Below are 19269 nucleotides of genomic sequence, written 5' to 3' on the forward strand. Positions count from 1 at the left end.
GATTACAGGCGTGAGCCACCACACCCAGCCAGAAATAGGTATTTAGTAAAGGGATGAGAAGTTTAGGCCTAAAGAGTATGTGAAGTCTTTAACGTTTTTGGTTAAAGGACATGGCAAAATTCACCACGGGAAAAATAATCATTTATCCACACACCTTTATTGAGCAGTTATCAGATACCTGGTAAAAAAGTAATTAAAAATACTCCGTGAAACAATGGTAGATTGAATTTATGGGCATAAATGTGTGTGAATGTCTAAAGTTAAGCGATTTAAGAAATTTTCAAACCCAAGCATCAACATGACTGTTAACCTGTATATCTGAAATAATCCCATATAACTACATCAGAGAGTAAACAGAGATGGGTGAGCCTGACTCCTTCATTCAAACAGGAAGCTGTAAGTTCATTCCAAATATTGGGCTTTTACAAAATCTGTGTTTTATAAATGAAGAAAATGGAAAAAATATTTCTTGAGGCCTGGTATGTGAGGCACTGTCTCAGATGACTCTTACTATCGTTTGAAGCCTGTACAAGGTAAGTATCATTGCCCACATCGTAATAATAAGAGGATGGGACATCTTCAGATTTACTGAGCAAATTTCCAAATTTGTGAGTTTTCAGATGAGAAAGGTCAAGACCTATCCCAGCTTCAGTTGCTGGGACTCAACATGTAAGCAACTTGCTGAGAATTACTCGGCTTTTTTTGTTTGTTTGTTTGAGACGGAGTCTTGCTCTGTTGCCCAGGCTGGAATGCAGTGATGCGATCTCAGCTCACTGCAACCCCCAACTCCCTGGTTCAAGTGATTCTCTTGCCTCAGCCTCCCGAGTAGCTGGGATTACAGGCACATGCTACCACGCCCAGCTAATTTTCGTATTTTTAGTAGAAACGAGATGGTCTCGATCTCCTGACCTCGTGATCTGCCTGCCTCGGCCTCCCAAAGTGCTGGGATTACAGGCGTGAGCCACCGCCCCCCATCAGATTACTTAGCTTTAAGTGTGGCTTCTGGGATCAAGTCCTGGTGTGTCTATGCAGTGCTGCCATCTCAGCTCACTGCAACCTCCACCTCCTGGGTTCAAGCAATTCTCGTGTCTCAGCCTCCTGAGTAGCTGGGATTACAGGTGACACCATCATGCCCGGCTCACTTTTGTATTTTTAGTAGATATGGGGTTTCATGATGTTGGCCAGGCTCGTCTTGAACTCCTGGCCTCAGGTGATCTGTTCACTTTGGCCTCACAAAGTGCTGGCATTACAAGCATGAGCCACGGCACCTGGCCTGTATCAGTTCTTTCTGCTAACCACTCTTCTCTCCCTTCCACCTTACCTATCCAGGCCACATCAAGCTCCAAAATTCCAAATTCTATCCCTGTTTCCAAAGTGCCTGCAGCTTTGTGTTTTGCTATGGAGCCATTAACATAGTTTATGAAGAGTTTTCATTTGCAAGGCCACTCCAAAGTTTCCCTTTTCGGGAGGAATTTCTGTACCAGTTCATTTCCGCTGGGCTGGATGGGCACCAGCCCTAACTCCCTCCACCTGACTAGCTGGCAAACTACAAGCAAGTCCATCTGCTGGAATTGGCATCATATCCTCCCCAAGGCGGGAAGCCACGAGGTCCAGGAAGCAAGCACATTCAGGTGTGAAACAGACGAGGAGGCAGCCTGTCCATGGTGGCAGACCCTCAGCGCAGCATCACTGGATCCAAAGGAACAAAATGCTCCCATTTTCCCTGAAGCACATGCCATCTCCTGGGCCCTGGGGAAAATTTCATATCCTTAGCCTGGTAATACTGTGCCCAGAACAGAAATTATCCTGCTGACCTTTGGATGGTGCCATTTCTCAACATAGACCCCTCCGAGTTAAACATTCATGGAGAGGCCAAGCGGGTGGAATCACAAGGACAAAATCGAGCCAAGGTAGCTTGAGATGCCATCCTTGGTGTGACTTATTATGAACCCAAAAGCTACAGAAGATTGCTGGAGGTAGTTGCAATGCCCAGCAGAGGCACAACCCAGATTCCAGGAGTCAGGCTGGCTCAGGTGTAGAGACCCACTTGTCTGTTTCTCCACTACCATCAGCTAGGTCAGCAGATACAAGTGGATTAGTAGGGTCAGGCTTTCAAATGGAGATTAGGTCTGAGTGAACCCAAAAATTCTGTTTCCCTCATGATGAGGCTAAAATTAGCCTGTAGTAGAAAATATTTAAAAAAAATTTTTAAACTGGCCAGGTGCAGTGGCTCACGCCTGTTATCCCAGCACTTTGGGTGGCTGAGGTGGGTGGATCATTTGAGGTCAGCAGTTCAAGACCAGCCTGACCAACATGGTGAAATCCCATCTCTAGTAAAAAATACAAAAATTAGCCAGGTGTGGTGGTACGCGCCTGTAATCCCAGCTATTCGGGAGGCTGAGGCAGGAGAATTGCTTGAACCTGGGAGGTGGAGGTTGCAGTGAGCCGAGATAGTGCCACTGCACTCCAGCCTGGGCGATGGAGGGAGACTCTGTCTCAAAAAAAAAATTAAATAAAATTTATAAGCTGACTACTGGTTTGGAATAGAAAAGGACATATTATTATAATCTTGCAATTAAATCAAATAGTACAATCAAATCACATGCTTAAAATCAAAGAAACAAGGTTGGCAAAAAGTGAACAAAGCCTTCAGTAACAATAGCAAACAAAGATAAATTTCTCACCTTGACTACACATTCCTTAAGAAGCAAAGTTGACTTCTTTTTAGTAATCACCAAAAATCTCTCTTGAAGTCAGGACATTTACTGTGTGTGCCCATTACTTGGCCATTTAATACTGTGGGTCCAAAATTATCGTGTTTTTGTTGTTGTTGTTGTTTTGAGACAGAGTCTTGCTCTGTCGCCCAGGCTGGAGTGCAGTGGTGTGTGATCATAGCTCACTGCAGCATTGCAGCTTCGAACACCTGGGCTCTAGCAGTCCCCCTGCTTCAGCCTCCCAAATAGCTGGGACTATAGACCCGCACCACCACATCCAGCTAATTTTTTAAATTTTTAGTAGCAGTGAGGTCTTACTGTGTTGCCTAGGCTAGTGCTGAATTCTTGGTCTCAAGTGATCCTCCTGCCTTGGCCTCCCAAAGTGCTGGGATTACAAGCATGAGCTACCACATCTGGCCCTGGATTACCTTTGTGCACTGAGAGACACCACCAAAGATTAAACTCTTTTTCTGCTCCCCCAAGAGAAGGTCATGAAAATTCCCGTGGAATTCACTGAAGATCACCTCTGTCGGGTAGGTGGGGCACCCTGGAATCAATCATTTAGAAGAAGGGGCATGATCATCCTTTATGTCTACAGTGGTAAAAGAAGAGGTAAGCAGAGCCGGGGATGGGAGCTGGGAGGAAACAGCAGGAAGGGGAAGGGTGCTGCTCTGGGTCCCTGAGAAAGCAGATGCAGGAGTCCTTCTGATGCCCTGATGTGCTGGGTTCTGGAGAGGAGAAAGGACTACTCTGGGGACATCATTTTGGTGCCCAGGATAGTGGCCAGTCCGGGAACTCTATCCCTTACTGCACTTGGTGGTAACTCGCCCAGGCAGGCTGTGCCTCTCTGCTGTTGAATCCCAGCCATTTCTCAACTGCCATATGCCCTGGGTCTCTGAAGAAGCTGCAACGGCCCTGGGCACTCATGATCCCTGAGGCAGGGGTGGGGGTCAGGGGTTCCTGGGACACTCCAGGAGGTTTTCAGCTTGGATACTCCATGACTTTTAAAGACGCATGCCTTATCTCTCTGAGAACAAGTCCTAAATCTTACATTTTCTTTTGTGACCCACCCCCCGCCACCACCCCGCCACATGTGGGGCTCCTAGCACGTGCTCAATAATCCTGGTTGACTTCCTGGAAGAGTCTCACTTGACCTGCCGGGTCAGTTATTCTCCTGCTCACACATTTCAGCCATGAGCTAAACTCTGAAGTTAAATAACGCTGAAAAAAACAAAACATCCTTTTAACTCAAGATAAATAGAAATTATTTTCAAACTGTTATTTCCAGATAAGAAAGCCTTCCATTTATGCTGACAGGAAATGGGGTGATTTTTCCATAAATATGAAATCTTTACTGCATGGGAATGCAGTCTGCCGGTGCCCTGGCACAACATATTTCCTCCTGTTGTGAAAGTAAGAGAAAGTGGCCAGCTTCGGGTCAATCAGATAGATTTTCCTCAAATCATTCATTCAATCAACGTGCTCTGCCCTACTGGGTCAATTCCCAACCTGACAGCCATGAAGGGGACAAAATATTAGCACCAGGTTGTTCTTCTCCAATAAAATGTTGCAAAACCAACTCATCACAAACCATACATTGGATTTCAACTTGAGTCTACTTTCCCAGCACTGGAGAGATTTTACATTGACTAAGCTACACTCTACAATCAAGGCCACGTCCTGTGCAGTGGTAACCTCTTGCCACACAAGAAAACAAAATTTAGGCTCCCACAGAGGGAAAGAGCCTAGCAGAGTTTTTTTTGTTTGTTTTTTGTTTTTTGTTTTTAACTGAGATGTTGTCTTGCTCTGTTGCCCAGGCTGGAGTGCAGTGGCATGATCTCAGCTCACCGCAGCCTCTGCCTCCTGGGTTCAAGCGATCCTCCTGCCTCAGGTTCCCGAGTAGCTGGGATTACAGGCTTGCGCCACCACACCCAGCTAATTTTTGTATTTTTAGTAGAGATGGGGTTTCGCCATGTTGGCCAGGCTTGTCTTGAACTCCTGACCTTAGGTGATCTCCCACCTCGGCCTCCCAAAGTGCTGAGATTACAGGCATGAGCCACCGTGCCTGGCCAAGCCTAGCATAGAATCTTGTATTAAGACATTTATTGACTCAAATGCCCATTCTTGCATAGATAGCTAGATAGGTAGATGTGTATATGTGAAATTGAGAGATAAATCACATACCATACAATTCACCCTTTTAAAGTATATAATTCAGTAATTTTTAGTACACAGTTGACCCTTGAACAGCACGGGTTTGAACCACATGGTTCCCTTTCTTTTAACCAAACATGGATTGAAAAATACAGCATTCAAGGGATGCAAAACCTTCGTATCACAGAGGGTTGGCTTCTCATATAAGTCAGTTCCTCAGGACTGACTCTGGGACTTAAGTCTGACAGATTTACCAGGGGGATGGTGGTCCTGGAACCAATCCCCTGCATACACTGAGGGATGACTATACTCATTGAGTTGTGCAGCCATCACCACTGTCTAATTCTAGAACATTTCATTACTCCAAAAAGAAACCCTATACCCATTAGCAGTCACTCGTTATTTCCCCCTTCCCCCAGCCCCTGGCATTCTCTAACTTACTGCTTGTCTCTGTGGATTTGCCTGTTCCACACATTTCATACAAATGGAATTGGACAATTATGGTCTTTTGTGACTGTCTTTTTCTTTCTTTTTTTTTTGAGACCAAGTCTCACTCTGTCGCCCAGGCTGGAGTGCAGTGGCATGATCTCAGCTCACTGCAACCTCCGCCTCCTGGGTTCAAGTGATTCTCATGCCTCAGCTTCCTGAGTAGCTGGGATTACAGGTATCTGCCATCACTCCCAGCTAATTTTTGTATTTTTAGTAGAGACGGGGTTTCACCATGCTGGCCAGGCTGGTCTCGAACTCCCAACCTCAGGTGATCTGCCCACCTTGGCCTCCCAAAGTGCTGGGATTACAGGCACGAGCCACTGCACCTGGCCCTGACTTTTTGTTCACATAATGTTTTCAAGGTTCCTCGAAGTTGTAGTATATATCAGAACTTTGTTCCTTTTTATGGCTGAATAATATCCCGTTTTCTAGATATACCACCTTTTGCTTAATTCATATTCAAAATGAAGCAATTTCTCCAGTTTATTGTCAAGTGATGGTCTGACAATAGACAAGGTAACCAGTGTCTCAATATTGACCCTGTTTCACAGGGCCTTCCTGACTGTCCATTGATCTACAGAGTCTGAGACTAGAGCTCCATGAAGAAAATATGCTCTCAAACTTCAGACAGCATCATCCATCCACAACATTCTCTAAGGGCAGAGCCAGATTGCCTGGTGGAGGCTACAGATGATTCAAGGAGGCCAGACTATGAGGCACAGAAACACAGCAGACTCTATGAGCAAAGTCACTGATTTTCAGTGACATTTTACACTGGTAAAAAGTAAACCAACCAAGCAGTACATGTTTATTGTCCTGAGAATAGGTACAAAAGGGACACTGAGACAGGCCTTTGCCATCCACCAGGAATGATAACTTTTGGTCCTTCAGCAAGTTATATCAAGGGGCAAATTATTTGTTTTCTGTAATGATTACTGTGAGGTAGATAATAAAGTTCAGGCTCGCTCACTCTCTCTCTCTGTCTCTATGTGTGTATGTCTCTATCTTCTTAGAATTGAAAGAGACCTATTTTCCTTATTTTTCTTTTATTGATACATAATATTTTACATATTTATGGGGTTCATATGAGTATTTTTTTACATGCATATAATGTATAATGCTCAAGTCAGGGTATCTGGAGTATTTATTACCTTCAGTATTTATCATCTCTATGTCTCCCAGCTACTTTGAAATATACAGTATATTGCTGGTTAACTGTAGTCACCCTAGTCTGCTACTGAACATTGAACTTCTTTGTTCTAACTGCATGTTTGTATCTATTCACCAACCTAAGAGATCTATTTTCTAATCATGGTTCTGTCACACCAATTAGCTCCAGAGTCTCGGACACTCAGTAGCCTCATCTGTAAATGAAGTTGACTAGTAACTAACTGCCCTGACCAGCTTGCAGGCCTGTGGTGAGAATTAAATGTTTATGAGATCGCTTGCAGATGTTAAAAATATTATATAAAGTCAGCATACAGTGGTGGTTCACTGTCCACTGGGACATAGACCATCTCAACCAATATGCTCAGATAACTTGAGGATCAGATAACATGATCCTCAAAAATATTTGGGTCTACAATTAATTAATTGGATGAAAGCATGAATTCCTCTGAGCACAGTGAGAATGAGAAGAATGCAATTGGCCTTCAGCATGGACACGGGTTATTATTTGTTCCTTGCAAGTGTATGATATACACAGAACAAGAAAAGGGGAATTGACATGTCAGCTTCTCTTTTGCAAATTACATCTCTGATGGTGACAAAAAGATTAGATGTCATGCAAGCATCCTAGGATAACCTATGTTTTGCTCACTAGAGAATAGCTTAGCCCAGAACAAGACCTACTCACTGCTTATGATTACTGCCACATAACATACTTAAAATACCTATGCCAAAAAGAAGGAAGGGGACAAGGGCCTCCAATTTATAATGTGAATTCACCTCAGAGACATCATAAACATTTGTCCCTCAGCTTTGTGAAAAAGCGGGTTTTTTTAATCAGTCTAAAAGCAAAACAAAACAGAGCCACCAGGTTTTAATTCCTCTGAGAGTCAAGGAAAAGGATTTGGCTGAATCCCATTGTGATTCCATTTCCTTCACCCCAGGAATTCAGCAAGAGGGGTCTAAAAGCGAGTCTAAATCCTGTCCTGCCGTCCACCCTTTCCAAGTTAACAGATAAAGACAGGGGAGGATGGCCTCGTAGGGCAGAATGGACAGGCATTCCAGGGTCTAGAGGACTTCCCTCGGCTCCATCTGAGGCTCTTTCTTATGTGGTGGGTGTACAGGCTGTCACAGACATCACTGCACATTCCCAGAGAGCACAGGCGGCACAGTAAATACCACGCGACACAAGGACAGGTGCCACCAGCCCGCCCGGAAAGACCAGATGAGCCCAGGCCAACTGATTTCTGGGTGCGGTGATGTGAGGAAAGGGAAATCGTGGGACTCAGAGCCCCGCCCTCTCCCTCTGTGGTCAGAATGCACATAAGACAACTTTCCTTTCAGGGAGGAGAACAAAAGAATGCTCCCGTGCAGCCTGGCAGGTGCCTGCTCAGGGAAGTACCACTCTGCAGTGTGGGATGAGGGCTGAGTGCCTTTGTCCTGAGTGAACCAGTGCAGGGCTCCGTGCACACAGGTAGCCCCTGGGGACATAGAAATTGCATAAGACAGCTTCAGAGGCCAAGAGAAAGTGAAGCCCACCCTTCGTTAGTCTTTTGGTAAAACAGCCCAAGACTAGGGGAAGAACAAGTGGGACAAAACCTTTTCCTTTACCCTCCAGACTTCTGTTTTCAGTTTGACATTTGATTTTTTTTCCAAACACTTGTCAAGAATAGATTCAGCCTCTATCTAATCCAAAGAGGTATGGGGCTGGGCGTGGTGGCTCACGCCTATAATCCCAGCACTTTGGGAGGCCAAGGCAGGCAGATCACCTGAGGTCAGGAGTTCGAGACCAGCCTGGCCAATGTGGTGAAACCCCATCTCTACTAAAAATACAAAAATTAACTGAGCATGGTGGCGTGAACCTGTAATACCAGCTACTTAGGAGGGTGAGACAGGAGAATCGCTTGAACCCAGGAGGTGGGGGTTGCATTGAGCTGAGATCATACCACTGCACTCCAGCCTGGGCAACAGAGCAAGACTCTGTCTCAAAAAACAACAACAACAAAAAAGAGGTATGGGAAGTATTACATAAGAGTGTGATGTTCCAGAGAAGATTCCATATCTTAAGAAAGCACCATCAAAAAAATCTACTTTTAGCTATGTGCCTAGAGATGGTTATACGTTTGTAAAGAGAGACCAAGAAACTCAGTTGCTGTCTTACTTAAATTTAGGGTTGGAGATATGAGACTAACCCCCTTATAAATTTGGGAGTCCTTACTTGATTGCACCCACCATGAGCTGCCTTCATTTTGAAACTAGCTGTTGCTGTTTCTTTTCTTTATGAGGCTAGCAGGTAACCACCTGTACCCTGGAAAGGATGTCTGCTGGAGTGAGAGCTCTTCTAGGGCTATCTACCAAAGATGGGAAGAAATGCATTCCAAAGAGATGCCCCACTCCTCCATGACATTAGTGATCTAAGTCTGAAGTCTCTTCCAGCTTCCTGTTACCATTAGGCTGTTAGGCAGAAAGGAGGTGGGGGAAGGGGGAGGAGGAGGGGAGAAGGAAGGGGGAGAAGTTCCGAGAAAAGATGGAGAGAGCAGACTGGAGTATCTCACGCTAATTTTCCCCTGCACTTCTTAATTAGGAGGCAGGTTGTAAATATCTTCAGAACTCTCCTAAATTTATAAGTTAATCAGCAGAAGCATTTGAAGATGTACGATTTATAGCAAGATCTCCCTAAAAAGAGAATCTTGCTGTCAAAACCAAAACTGAAAGCAAGTGATGAGAAATCAAGCTACAATTTGAGTGTATGCTCTATGGTGAGTGCTACGTGCTGGTTTCCAGAAAAAAAAGAACCATTGGCTCTGTCTGATCCCTTACAGCCAAGACATGAGAATTCTAGAACTCAGATCCTTAGAGCCGAAGGGACTCCGGGAGGTCTAGCAGCCCAAGTCTTGGAATTACATGTATATTTTCAATTCTTGCACTTAAAGAAAAGAAAACTGAGGCTTAAAGAAGTGGCAAGCCTTGCCCAAGGGCCCCCAGCTGGTGAGTACAGATTCAGATTGGCTGCCACCCAGAGCCTTTTCACTGAGCCGCTGGTGCTCAGGCTCGCCTCCCCACCCGTTCAAGCTGATGTGATTTTCAGGGCTTACAAGGATTAAGGAATGACAGAGACAGAGAGAACTCGAAGGCTGCTGGAGGTTACATGCCAGCCCTTTACCTGGGAAATGAAGACAGCCCAAGAGGCTAAACAACCTGCCCCAAGTCACTCAGGAATGAGTGACACAGCCAGACCTGGAGTGTCTCTTCTCTATCATTGTCCAGTGACCTTTCTCTTCTCAAAGGTCCTTCAGGTGTCTGGTGGCATCTCTGGTGACACCACACCTAGAGAGGCCTTAGGGTCCTCTTAGGGCTCAGTGAGTGTTAAATTAAAACCACATAGGGTCTGCAGGCCTCGCTGGGATGATATGTGCATGATTTCCCAGGCTTACTCGAGCGGGTTGAATGGTGACCTGATCGTCACCAAAAGAGACTCCATATCAAATCCCTGGAAGCTGTGAATGCTAGCTTATTTGGGAGAAGAGTCTTTGCAGATGTAATTAAGCAAACGATCTTGAGATGGGGAGGTCATCTTGGATTATCTGGATGGGCCGTGAATCCAATGACAAGTGGCTTTACAGGAAAGAGGCAGAGGGAACTGTAACAGAGAAAAGGAGACAACACGGAAAAGGTGGCCATATGAAGACAAAGCCAGAGATTGGGAGGCTGCCACAAGCCAAGGAACACGCAGATCCATCAGAAACTGGGAGAGGCGAGGAAAGGCCCTTCCCTAGAGCCTTCAGAGACAGCATGGCCTTGCCCGCACCTTGCTTTCAGACATCTAACCTCAAGAACTGAGAGAACTCAGTTTAAGAACTAACCTCAAGAACCTCAAGAACTGTTTAAGCTTGTTGTTTTAAGCCACCACTGCTATAGCTGACACAGAAAACTAATACATTTGTAAAGGGATAAAATAAATTAATCTGTGGATAAAATAAATATAAAAAACCACCAAAACCCAAGGTTCACAGTATTTACAACAAATCCACCATTATATCTTTCACTACCACCAAGACCCAAGCACGAGAGGATGAGGGAGGAGTGTGTGGAGACCGTCCTGCTTTGTGTTGGTAACCAAGCCAAACCGACTCACAAGCTGTCACACGTCAGTGTGATAACCCTGCAGGACATTTTTCTAGCTCACACACCCATCTGCGGACTACATCTGCTGGGTGGATTCTGAATCTGAGGCTGAACATGGTGCAAACTACTCCCAGACGTCTCAACTCTGAAAGCCCCGCATGGAAAGTCTCCAAGTCTTAAGCCTCACAAAATGGCCTTCGCAGAAACCTGAAGCCAATTTGAGAAGAGGCCTCTGCAGCCACAGTGGATGCCAAATGACTCAGGTCTTGAAGCAGAAAACAGAGTAAGCAGATGTTTCTTCCAAACAGCATGTTCTTGGATCTAGCTTTATTTTAGATTTTCTTCCCCACAGTTGTTGAGCTAAATCTGAAGGGAATCAACACACACACACACACATACACACTCACACACTCAGACACACACACACACAGAGCCCTTTTCCCTCCCCAACATGTTTTGGGGGAGCACAGCTCCACATGTGGACTAAGAAGACTGCAAACATGGCTGTCACAAATGTGGGGACCACGTTCAGTGTTTTCTCGCCTCTCTTTGTATAGCTGGACATCTGGGAAATCACTCTGATGTTCTATTGTTTCTTTTTATGAGGGCCAGGCTTGGTTGCTCATGCCTGTAATCTCAGCACTTTGGGAGGCTGAGGCGGGAGGATTGCCTGAGGCCAGGAGTTAGAGACCAGCCTGGACAATAGAGTGAGACTCCCATTCTTTACAAAAAATAACAAAATTAGTTGGGTGTGATGGCATGCACCTGTAGTCCCAGCTACTCAGGGGGCTGTGCAGGAGGATAGCTTGAGCCCAGGAGTTCAAAGTTGCAGTGAGGTATGATTGTACCACTGCACTCCAGCCTGGGCAACAGAGAAAAACCCTGTCTCTAAAAAAAAAAAAAAAAAAAAAAAAAAAAGAAAGAAAGAAAGAAGAAAAGAAAAGAAGAAGATGACGAAGAAGAAGGAAGAAAGAAGAAAGAAGTTGGAAGAAAGGAGGAAGGAGAAGGGAGAAGGGAGGAGGGAGGAGGAGGGAAGAGAAGGGAGGAGGAGAAGAAGAAGAAGGAGGATGAGGAGGAGGAGGAAGGAGGAAGAAGGAGGAAGAAGAAGAAGAAAGAAAAAGAAAAAGAAAAAGTAAGAAGAAGGAGGAGGAGAAGGAAATTTCCAAGTTGCTCCCAACTCAACAGGTTTATTTCAGTCCTCCACAAGAGATCAAACTCAGGAACCCCAAGGGAAATGGTGTCAGGCCCCAATCAGGGCACTTCTGAGGAGAGCTCTCGGTGAGGGATGAGGGATGGACTCAGGGCCAGGAGGGGAGGCACCAACCTCCTGTGCATCACACTCTGAGCGCTGTGATGGGACTGCTCGGACTCCAAGCTCCCTATCAGGTGGGTCCCATCCACTTTCTCCAACAGCCTTCCTGGGGATATGCTTCTTTCTCCTTGGTCAAGACACTAGTTTTGAAGTGTCCTTGGGTCAATAATTAAAGCTTTATTGGAAAGGCTATGAGAGAACTCTTTCCACACTTCCTGTGTGTGCGGAGGGTGGGGGCCCATTTCTCAGGCTCCACTCCAGCCAGCACCACCATCGCTTTGTGCCCAGAGTTCTGTAGTAGCCTCCTAGCTGGCCTGTCTCCACCCCAACTCCCTTCCCAGCCATTTAAAAAACATCTGAGCTGAAATGCATGTACTATAAAATTGAACATTTTAAAGTGAACAATTCAGTGGCACTTAGTACATTCATTCACAATGCTATGCAACCACCTCCTCTAATTCCAAAATATTTTCATCACCCCAAAAGGAAATCCTGTATCCGTAAAGCAGTAATTTCCTATTTCCCCTTCCCCCAGCCGTTGGCAACTACCAGTCTGCTTTCTATCTGTATGGATTTACCTATTCTAGATATTTTATATAAATGGCATCATACAATATGTGGCCTTTTGTGGCTGGTTTCTTTTACTTAAAGGCTCATCCTGTGGTCGGCAGCTCTGCTTCAAGGCTGGATAATATTCCACTAGATGGATACACCACATGTTGTTATCCATTCACCTGCTGATGGACATTGGGTTGTTTCTACCTTTCAGCTGATGTGAATAGTGCTGCTGTGAACATGTGTGTACATAGATTTGAGAACTCTCATACATGCTTTACACAACAACCTGGTCTAATCACATGACACTCCAGCTACAAGCAGTTCAATGGCTTCCCATCGCTTTTAGGGTAACACTCAAACTCCAGAATGTGACTCTTGGGACCCTGCCCACTTCTCCAGCATCATCTGTCACATTAGTGCTCCCGCCCAACTTACGTTTCTTATGTATCCTGTGCTTTTCCTCACCTCTGAGTCTCTGCAGGTGTTGCTCCCTCTTCCCAGAACCCTCTTCCTCGGGCTAAGAGGCAACTGCATTTGACTACAACCACACCCTTCTCTCCCAAATGCAATCAGCTGCCCAGGTCCCAGCACACAGCCAATGCTGGCCCCTCTGTGCTTCATGGAAAGGGCTTACAGTGGGATTTAGGGGGCTACACTGGACCTTTGCTGTGAAACCCCATGGAAAAGACAGCGCAGCCCAGAAACACCGTGGTGGCAGGGGGGCCTCAGATCTGTGTCTGTGTCTCTGAAACGTGCCCTGCTGGGAAGGTGGAACATGGCTCCGTGGATTTAGCAGCCTGGTGCCTGACTAAGCAAGGTGACAAGCTGCAGGACCTGTAGTCATCCCCCTAGTTGTGGGGCTTCCTGACCCACCTCTGCTCGGGCCATACTCTCTGCGCTGGCAGGTGGGCCACAGATGAGGCAGTCTTACTTTTTCCTTGGACCTGGCTGACACCCCACAGGCCTGGGAGAAGTAGGGTAGCGACTCCTTCTGAACTCTGGCCCCAGAATTCTGTGTCTCACCCCAGAGGAACTGGCTCAGCCCAGAGGCAGAAGCCTGTGTGGCAGCTGCTGAGAAAGCAGGAAGAAAGCTCCCTAGCTGGAGGCGGTCGCACCTGAACTTGACAGGCTTCAGCTCAGCCCTGGCCACAGGGTGCTCTGGGTCACACAGGATGTGGTTTTTGAAGGTTGGGGAAGCCAATGCCTCTACCTTTCCCCCACCCTTCCTTTCTTAGCTTCCATTCTGAGCCTCTGCTCCCTGAATCTGCACACGCCCACAGATGCATGCATACACATAGGCACACACGCACACATGGATGTATACACACATGATTTCACACCCTCTTCATTTACTCTTGGCTAACTTCTAAAAATGAAAATGATCTAATATAGCCTGTCCTATATAACTCCCATCAGAACCTTTATCATTCTTTTTTTTTCCTTTGCAAATTCTCCATCATTCTAGTTTCCACATGAGCCTTTGAGGAGAGTGCAGCACCTTAATTCTCAAAAACAGTCACCTGCGACTACTTTCTTTCTCCACAGGTGAAAAAAAGATGGAGGAGGTGGGAAAGGGTCCCCTCTTGTGTGTTTCTGAGGGCCGCTGAGGAAGATGGCGGTAGCTGTGAGGGAGCCGTCTGCTACTTACCTCCAGGACTTTCCCTGTGATAAACTGGTGACATGCCTCACATTTCACCCCAAAGAGTCCCTGGTAGTCCTTTTCACAGTACGGGGCACCATCCCTACAAGACAAAAACGTGTTCGGCTCCTGAGGAGGCGGCCAGGGGCTGGAGAAGACACCAAAACTACATTTCTCCAAGGCCTTTCCACAGAAGGGCAGGACATATTTCTCCCCCACCCAGTGTTCACATGCCTGGCAATCCAGTCAGACCCGGCCAGACAGGATCAAAACCACAAATGAAACGATCCAGAGAGCGCTCTGCGGCTCTCGGTGCCACACAGGCGAAACAGCCATGTCGCCATATGGTCACCCTTGCCGATTTTTTACTGTCTCAGAGCTAACTAGCAGAAAGCCTGGCAGCATTCTCTCTCCACAGGCCCCCTGGGCACATAGGAGCACTGAGCCCACTGAGCCCACGTAACAATAATTAATAAACCAGAGAAAGAATGGTATTAATGAACCTGAAGAAGATACTGGCAAATCAATAGGCAATATCACACCTGAAGGCAAAACACTAGAGACAGTTTCATTAAAACCACAATAAAGGCAAAGCTATAAAATATTGTTAATGTATATAATACATATAGTTATTAATATGACACTGAGGCCCAGCACAGTGGCTCATGCCTGTAGTCCCAACACTTCGGGAGGCCAAGGCACTTTGGGATCAGCTGAGGTCAGGAGTTTGAGACCAGTCTGGCCGATATGGGGAAGCCCTGTTTCTACTTAAAAAAAAATACAAAAATTAGCCAAGTGTGGTGGGGCGTAGCTGTAAGTCCCAGCTACCCAGAAGGCTGAGGCAGGAGAATTGCTTGAACCCAGGAGGCGGAGGTTTCAGTGAGCCAAGATCGCACCATTGCATTCCAGCCTGGGTGACAGCACAAGACCCCATCTCAAAAAAAAAAGGACACTGAGCCCATCAGATGTGGGCTCAGCATTCATCCCCCAACAAGGGGCCCATATGCCAGCCTACAGCCTCTGAACAGCCTCCAGACACCACCTCCTCAGCTCTCAGGAGGCCTCCAGGGCCCAGGGCTGCCTCCTCCAGCTCAGGCAACCTCCACCATTTACCTTGGAGCACAGGAAAAATATTACATCCTGTGTGTGATTGCATGGAAAAGCTATAGAGTGCCACCCTAGACTGCCAAGTTACCCACCCCCGCATAGCTTGCAGTGTTCTGTTAGAAGCCAGGCACCTGTCTTATTTTGTCCATCATGGTCACCTGAAGAGCTTCTTGCCTTTTCTTTTTTTTTTTTTTTTTTTGAGATGGAGTCTTGCTCTGTCGCCAGACTGGAGTGCAGTGGTGCGATCTGGGCTCACTGCAACCTCCACCTCCCAGGTTCAAGCAATTCTCCTGCCTCAGCCTCCCAAGTAGCTGGGGTTGCAGGCACCCACCACCACGGCCGGCTCAGTTTTTGTATTTTTAGTAGAGATGAGGTTTCACCATATTGGCCAGGCTGGTCTCGAACTCTCGACCTCAGGTGATCCGACTGCCTCACCTCCCAAAGTACTGGGAATCCAGGCATGAGCCACTACACCCAGCCTTCTTGCCCTTCCAATGCAGGTGTTTCAGCCTTACCCTGGGCCTGTAGAATTAGATTTCAAGCGGGTGGGGCCCAAGCAACATTTTATTTGTTTGTTTGTTTCACTATATTTTTAAACTACATTCATTAATATTTTCGAATAGGTGATTTCATGTGGTTGGGGAAATGAATGAATGAATGAATTTATTTGTTTATTTTTGAGACAAGGTCTCACTCAGTTGCCCTGGCTGGAGTGCAGTGGTCCGATAATAGTTCACTGCAGCCTTGATCTCCTGGGCTCAAGTGATCCTCCCACCTCAGACTCCCAAGTAGCTGGGACTACAGGCATGTGCCACCACACCTGGCTTGCTTATTTATTTATTTATTTATTTATTTATTTATATTAGTAGAGATGAGGTCTCGCTATGTTGCTCAGGCTGGTCTCGAACTCCTGAGCTCAAGTGATCCTCCCATCTTGGCCTCCCACCCAAGTGTTGAGATTATAGGTGTGAGCCACTGCGCCCAGCAGGAAAATTTTTTTTAAGGCATAAAAAGGTATACAGTGGAAAATTTCCCCTCATTGCCAGGCTACATTTAAAAAAAAAAAGCCTCACTTCCTTAACTGTAGTTATTATCCACTATTATTGAACATGAGCCCATTTCCTGGCAGGCTGTTTTGTGCACAGTCCTAAAGGGCCCACGACCTAGGCTTTGTGTGTTTTTGGGGGGCCTCTATAAATGTACTCCATTCCTGGAAGGAGGACAAAGTCTTACTGGTTCCTCATAGGAGAATGAACTGCAACAGGGAAATTATTAAATGCTTAATTGGTAATGACATACAGTGTAACATTGTCAGCTTCATTAATTGTTAAATTAGGCAATGATTAACATATCATTAGGTTTATAGTAGCCAAAGCAGAAGAATACAATTCTTTTCAAAAGTTTTATAGCAACAAGTTCATTCTGATGGCAGGATGTGAACAATTTCAGCACCATTGATGGGATGGGGCCCCTGAGACCAGGACCTGCAGAAGAAACACAACGCCCGGTGCCCACTGAAAGGAACACGTGCCCGCACCCAGCCTTACTTGCTGATGTACTCCCCGGTGAGGACCTTCCCGCAGGACTTGCATTTAAAGCACCCCAAGTGCCACTGCTTATCCAGTGCCAGCAGTGCCTGCCCATTCTTGATATCTCTTCCGCAGCCGGCACAATCTGAAAAAGAGCAGCCGCCAGTGATTACTACACATTTCCTTTGCTAAATCCAAGCAGGCAGCCCAATTTCAACCCCACTGTGTGCCCATCACACAATCAATATTTACTCAAGCACCATCTCAGGTCAGTTTCTTTCCATGCACAAAATCTTTCTCGGTGAAGGTTCACAGGCTGCGTCCTCAGAAGGACACAGCACGGAAGCTTCATGAACCTCCATGGATCTAACGGGATGGGTGACCTTCACCCATCTGCTTACTTGGGGGTTTTTTAATGCACCCTCTGAGCTACAGATTACCCAGAGAATATTTAATTATCGTGTCTTGGCTGTGATTTTAAGAAAGTGCGCATAGGCATTTATTAATTGAGGGCACTGTGAACAACTCAGCACTTCATGCTGATGCCTTGCCTAACACTATATACGTGATTACTCCTGGAAGGCTGCCCGTAAATCTCATTTTTGTAAATGGGACCCTACTTCTTTATCAACCCAAACCAGCCTTTCAAAGATTTGTGATCATCGATTAAATGGCTCTTAATTCCTTAGCTCTCAATTCTTCTTGGCAGGCCCCTGGAAGGATAATAAAGGAGAAATTATTTCTTCATGGTAGAGTGTGGGCCTGGAATGAGACATCCCAGTGCTGAACCCCAGCTAACTCCTCGTTGGCTACCTATATGATCAAGGCAAGTTACACCCTTTTGAAGCCTGGGTTTCTTCTTAGGGAAGTGGGAATGTTATCAGCACCTGGTCTCAGGCCTCTGATGACGATTCAGTGCATTTAATAGATTTAGCAGTAGATGGCATATTGGAAGTAACTAGAAACATTTGCTGTTATTACAATTGCCATAATTAATCTGATTATTGATTGCTTCATTCTGTTAGGGAAGTTGGGTATTTAAAAGAACCCAGAAGACTGTAAATTGGTGCAACCTTTCTGGAAAGCAACTTCAACATCTACCGACATTCCAAATCAATGTAACTGAGAGAATGAAAGCAAGCACGTGTCAGATTGGCCACGGTGTTCCCAGCTGATCAGACAGAACACACACAGAATAAAGCCATGTCCTGGCAAGGCCACTTAGTGGCCAGGTTTGGACCAAGACAGAGTCCACTTGGTACACAAAGTGATGAAACAACCCCCTCTTCTGACCACATCCGTGACTGCCACTGCTTTTTCCTAATGACGCTTCTAGCCCAACTTTAATTCTCTGACCTTCCAGAAAAACTTGGGACCCAATCACTGACCTGGTCCTGCTTCTTGACAACACTTAACCTAGAACTGCTTCTGCTCCTTTGAATCCTCTTTAAAATTACCTAGCACGTGGGCTGGGTGCGGTGGCACACACCTGTAATCCCAGAACTTTGGGAGGCCGAGGCGGATGGATCACCTGAGGTCGTGAGTTCAAGACCAGCTGGACTAATGTGGTGAAACCCTGTCTCTACTAAATACAAAAAATTAGCTGGGCATGGTGGTGTACGCCTGTAATCCCAGCTACTCGGGAGGCTGAGGCAGGAGAATTGCTTGAAGCTGGGAGGCAGAGGTTGCAGTGAGCTGAGATCATGCCATTGCACTCCAGCCTGGGCAACAAGAATGAAGCTCCGTCTCAATAAATAAATTAAATAAATAAATAAATAAAATTACCCAGCACAAGCCCAAATGCTGTGAAAACTCCTCCAAACTGTACCCAGAGTGGACTCACAGTTCCTCTGGCTTCCCTCTTGCTGCAGCTAGTTTGACCCGCTCTTTTTTTTTTTTTTTTTTCTTAATGACAGGTGTATTTCTGGTGATCTTGGACAGTGGGTGTTCACATAACCTTGAGATCCAGTAACTATTTTATGTCTAAGATTTTATTCTACAAATATATTTGCAAAAGCACATATGTGCATGTATATATTCCCTACAGCATTTCTCTAATAACAAAAACTGGAAATAGGCTATTTGGACATCAGTGAAGGGCCAGTTAAATAAATTATAGTATAGTTGATAATGGAATACTATGTGCTGTTCAAAAGAACGAGGCAGATTTGTGCTCTGGCATGGAAAGATGTTCAAAATAGATCAAGTAAAAAAAGCAGGCCATAGAACAGTAAGCATAGCATAAGCTCATTCATAAAAAAGTAGTAAAGAAAATGGTGTGTGTGTCCTAGTCCCAGAATAGAACATTTCTGGGGGAAAACATTAAAAATTCTTAAGAAACTTCCCTCTCTGGAGGAGGACTTTACTGTTTAACTTCACATCCTCTGTGTTGTTTGAATTTTTAAACCATGATAATGTAAAAAATTGGACTATTTATAAAATTTAAAAATATAAGTTCTGAATATTGCAAATTAG

At 45.7% G+C, this 19269-nt stretch overlaps 1 protein-coding gene across 16 annotated transcripts in view; it reads right to left on the bottom strand.

The window, feature by feature from the left end:
• Positions 1-19269, bottom strand: part of ABLIM1 (actin binding LIM protein 1) — a 339345-nt gene that overhangs the window by 99421 nt on the left and 220655 nt on the right. For all 16 annotated transcript variants that reach the window (XR_010127472.1, XR_010127476.1, XR_010127477.1 and 13 more), the window contains exons 5-6: positions 16813-16939; positions 14168-14261 (exon numbers count right to left, since the gene is read on the bottom strand). Coding sequence is in view for 4 of the 16 variants with exons in the window: in XM_054503860.2 (XP_054359835.1) it covers positions 14168-14261; positions 16813-16939 (221 nt within the window). In the remaining 12 variants the exon portion in view is untranslated. The remainder of the gene's footprint in view (positions 1-14167; positions 14262-16812; positions 16940-19269) is intronic.

Source organism: Pongo pygmaeus, chromosome 8 (assembly GCF_028885625.2).
Source record: "Pongo pygmaeus isolate AG05252 chromosome 8, NHGRI_mPonPyg2-v2.0_pri, whole genome shotgun sequence".
In the NCBI taxonomy this organism is placed as follows: Eukaryota; Metazoa; Chordata; class Mammalia; order Primates; family Hominidae; genus Pongo; species Pongo pygmaeus.